At 32.6% G+C, this 4,090-nt stretch overlaps 1 protein-coding gene across 1 annotated transcript; it reads left to right on the top strand.

Annotated features, from left to right (window-relative positions):
* Positions 1-2,570: 2,570 nt before the first annotated feature.
* LOC144566315 (uncharacterized) lies at positions 2,571-4,090 on the top strand. The gene is made up of 2 exons (XM_078316315.1): positions 2,571-2,985; positions 3,370-4,090. Exons 1-2 carry the CDS (start codon positions 2,719-2,721, stop codon positions 3,715-3,717), a joined length of 615 nt encoding a protein of 204 aa, XP_078172441.1. The 5' UTR covers positions 2,571-2,718; the 3' UTR covers positions 3,718-4,090.

Here is a 4,090-nt window from a genome sequence, read left to right on the forward strand (position 1 = left end):
TAACTAGGGCAGTAACTTGAACTTTTTGACATTTCTAACCTAATTAAACCTAATTTAATCAAAACTTGGCTTAATTTACATAACAAACCCTAGGTTTCAATAGATACAATTTTGGCTTATCACATAACGTTATAATTTCAGCCTAAGTTATAACAAGTCAGTTTTTTAGATTTCAAAGTCCAAATAACCAATCCAAACCGTTCATCTTGTTCTCCATATTAATATGTGCTTGGAGACCAAATTTTACATTTTTTGAGATTTTTTTTACTATTTATTAAGCCACTTTGAAAATTGCTGATCCAACGGTGCCTTTTGGTTTTACTATTACCGTTGGATCAGCGATTTTCAAAGTGGCTTAATAAATAGTAAAAAAAAATCCAAAAAATGTAAAATTTGGTCTCCAAGCACATATTAATATGGAGAACAAGATGAACGGTTCGGATCAGTTATTCGGTCTTTGAAATCTCAAAAACTGACTTGTTATAACTTAGGCTGAAATTATAACGTTATGACATTAGCCGGACTATATATATATATATATATATATATATATATATATCATACATACATTAGTTCAGATATCAATAATATCATACTTAAATAATTGGACCAAAATATGAGCAAAGTTAGCGTGTGTTGTGCTCATCAGAGGGTTTGGTGAGCACAACTCTATAAATTTATCATATTTACTTCAAACGACGAATTCAAATCGTTGAAATCCATCTAGTTCACGAGTGATGAATGTGCATGCAAAATTTTAAATTTTTTGAATTCATTTAGTATAAAGTCAAGCGGTCAAAAAAATAAAGAGAAATAAATGCATATATATGATAAATTATAAAATAACTTATAAAAATTAATTTTTAAGCTTGACTTTGTAATAAATGAGTTCAAAACTAGAAATTTTTTAGTATATGCATCGCTCATAAAATAAATTATAAGTTCCAACAATTTGAATTCGTTGTTTGAAGCCCGATCCAGAATTTTAAAAATATATTAATCAAATTCTCTTAATGAGCACAAAACCATGTAGCTGTGCTCCCAAAACATTATATAGTAATATATGTGGTTTATATATCATCTATTATAATAGACTTAAAAAAATGTCACAAGTAGTGAGCCAATGGTGTACCCATCTGACTAGCCAATAATATCTCAAGCCAAAGTTTTTGTTTCTTTCTTTTTATTTATTTAGTACCATTTTAGCAGATATGACGTAATTAGGTATACAAAAAAATAATCAAACATAATAAATATAGCAACTCTTGTGCACCCCGCATGAGACTAGATAAAAGAAAAAATAAATATGTAAAGAAACATACAAATGTTGTTAGTGGGTAGATCATGGCTTGAATAGTCTTGCCATATAGAGAGGCTAATTAATGTCATGAAAGAAGAGGGCCTACTTAACTTGTCACAAAATAGATCTTCTATAGCCCAAATTCAAGTTACCAACTATATTTCACTTCAATTAATAAGCCTAATTAATAGTGGCCGACAATAGATCCTAGGTATACAGTGCAGTATAATGAAGAAATAAAGGTAGAGCCGTAGAGAACTATAATTAATTATTTGATAGAAAATTTTATGCCACCTTTGAAAAAGTTATATACAAATAACTTAATTAGTTGATGTTTTAAATTAAAATTTATATATAGTCAAGCAATAAATAATTTCCCTAATTAATTATAATCAAGCAAAAAGAATCAACTTATAAGCACATATTATTAATTAACGACTAATATAACTAATGATCTGTTATGGATATTATCAAAACAAAATATATATCAAGTCAATTTTTTAATGTTAGTATTTTATATCATAAGATGCAAATAACCCGTGTTATGTATTGAATGGCAAATTTATACAAAAAAAATGACATGTTAACTTCATCTATACTATAGTTTATTTATATATATATATGAGGAGGGTTCAAATGCCTCCATGTTTTTGTGCCTCCATCTCTCTCCATTATTTTCAAAGTTCAAACAGTCGATCCGAACCGCTCAACCTAACCTTCATACTAAAATATGTTTGGAGACCAAATTTTGTATTTTTAGGAATTTTTTTACTATTTTCTTAGATAGGTACAAAATCAGTAAATCTGAACCATTTAAAAACAGTATTTTTTTACCTATCTAAAAAAATAGTAAAAAAATTTCTAAAAATATAAAATTTGGTCTCCAAACATATTTTAGTATGGAGGTTAGATTGAGCGGTTCGGATCGACTGTTTGAACTTTGAAAATGATGAAGAAAGATGGAGGCACAAAAACATGGAGGCATTTGAACCCTCTCTGTATATATATATCATTTTAATAAGTATCACATTCACAGAACGCTCATTAGTACGGCAACAGTGAAGGTGCTGCTGGAAGCTTTAATTTGTAGGTTGAGTCACAAAGAATCACATGCAAAATTGAGTTGCACTCAAGATACATATCAACTTTTAATGCATGGCCTACCCCTCTTAATTAGAGGTTGGATGAAGCGCATTTAATGCCCACTTCTCTTTTATTGCACACGCCCTCTCCTGCATGACCTCTCTCTCTCTCTACACCTGTACTACTCTATATATAATTTTCTTAACCCCATTTCTCTTTCTACCACTCCTCATTCCTCTTCTACCATTTCTCTCTCTCTCTCTCTCTCTCTACCAATTTCTCTTTATCTCCTACTCTCTTATATACCTAACAAGATCGATCCTAGGTTGAGTATAATGATAAGGGACTTTCTACAAAGAAGGAAGGAGTGTGAGGGGGGAAAGGGAAAAGATATAGTGATGATGGAACAGCCAGAATTGTCTCTAGCCCCTTCATTTTCCACTAATTTTAATTATGTCACTGGAGAGAACAACTTGAAATTTAAAGGGAAACAGCAGCTGCAGATGTATAATCATGGATCAGAGACTACTACTCATGAAGATCTCGAGTTGCAACTTTGCGATCCCTTGCCTCTCGATTGGGAACAATGCCTCGATCTCAAGGTTTATCTCTCCTTCTCTCAAACACACACATGTTAAATATATATTGACCTGTTTTATATATGCTATTAGATTCCATATTAGAGTTTATCAATTCAAAAGAACTTTTGGTTCCAAAATTTAATGGCTGGATCGAGGTTGTTTATTATACCTTTGTAATTGATTGCCATTCAATTAATGTTAATAAATTTAGTTAGTTTCAAGTAAATAAAATTGGTTGGAGGTTGTTGAATTTATTACTCGAATTTAATTGAGTGGGTCTAAATTTCAAGCATATATAGAACTAAATTTGTTAAACCATATATGCAAGTCACAGTCCTAAAAAAATTCTAAACAAATATTTTTAAATAATACTGAATTCTGATTTTGGGATTCAATTTTTCACAGTCGGGACGGATGTACTACGTAAACCGCAAAACCCTGAAGAAAACTTGGACTCGACCAAAAGATCTAGACTTGAACCTGGACTTAAACATCTCAGCCTACCCCGACTCCGATGACAACGGAGGATACACATCTCCAAACCCGTACCCGAACAGGCAACATAGCTGGTCTGGAAGTCACGGAAGCAGCGGCGATAGCGACAGCGACGGAATGGTGGCGGTTGTTTGTGTCAACTGCCACCTGCTTGTGATGCTGTCAAAAGCATCTCCCTACTGCCCCAATTGCAAGTTCTTGCACTCACCTAACATTGAGACCGTCAAATCGTTGGAAACCCTAAGCCTTCTGCACTGAACTTACGTCCGACCGATGCATCGACGAATCGGTGTAGAAGAGAATGTGTAGTAGTAGAGGCTAATTAATGTATTAGTTTAAATTTCATGTTAGAGATAAGGAGAGGTTTAGGTATGTATGTTGATAGTTTTGCATGGCTAGCTTATACTAGCTAGATGGGATGGCAGTGTGTGTGCCAGTGGTATATGTTGGAAAGCAAAAAATTTCTGGGGTTTTTTGTTGTTGGTGAAGTGTCACTATCTTAAATTTTAAAAGCAAAGGCATGAGTTTGCTGCGCTGAATCAGTAGTAATTCAGTATCTGCTGCTATAGGATAAACTGTGACTTTTTCAAATGGTGGTTTGAAATTAATTGAATTGGTAAATTATTACCTG

This window comes from Carex rostrata, chromosome 15 (genome assembly GCF_964058835.1).
Source record: "Carex rostrata chromosome 15, lpCarRost1.2, whole genome shotgun sequence".
Classification (NCBI taxonomy): Eukaryota; Viridiplantae; Streptophyta; class Magnoliopsida; order Poales; family Cyperaceae; genus Carex; species Carex rostrata.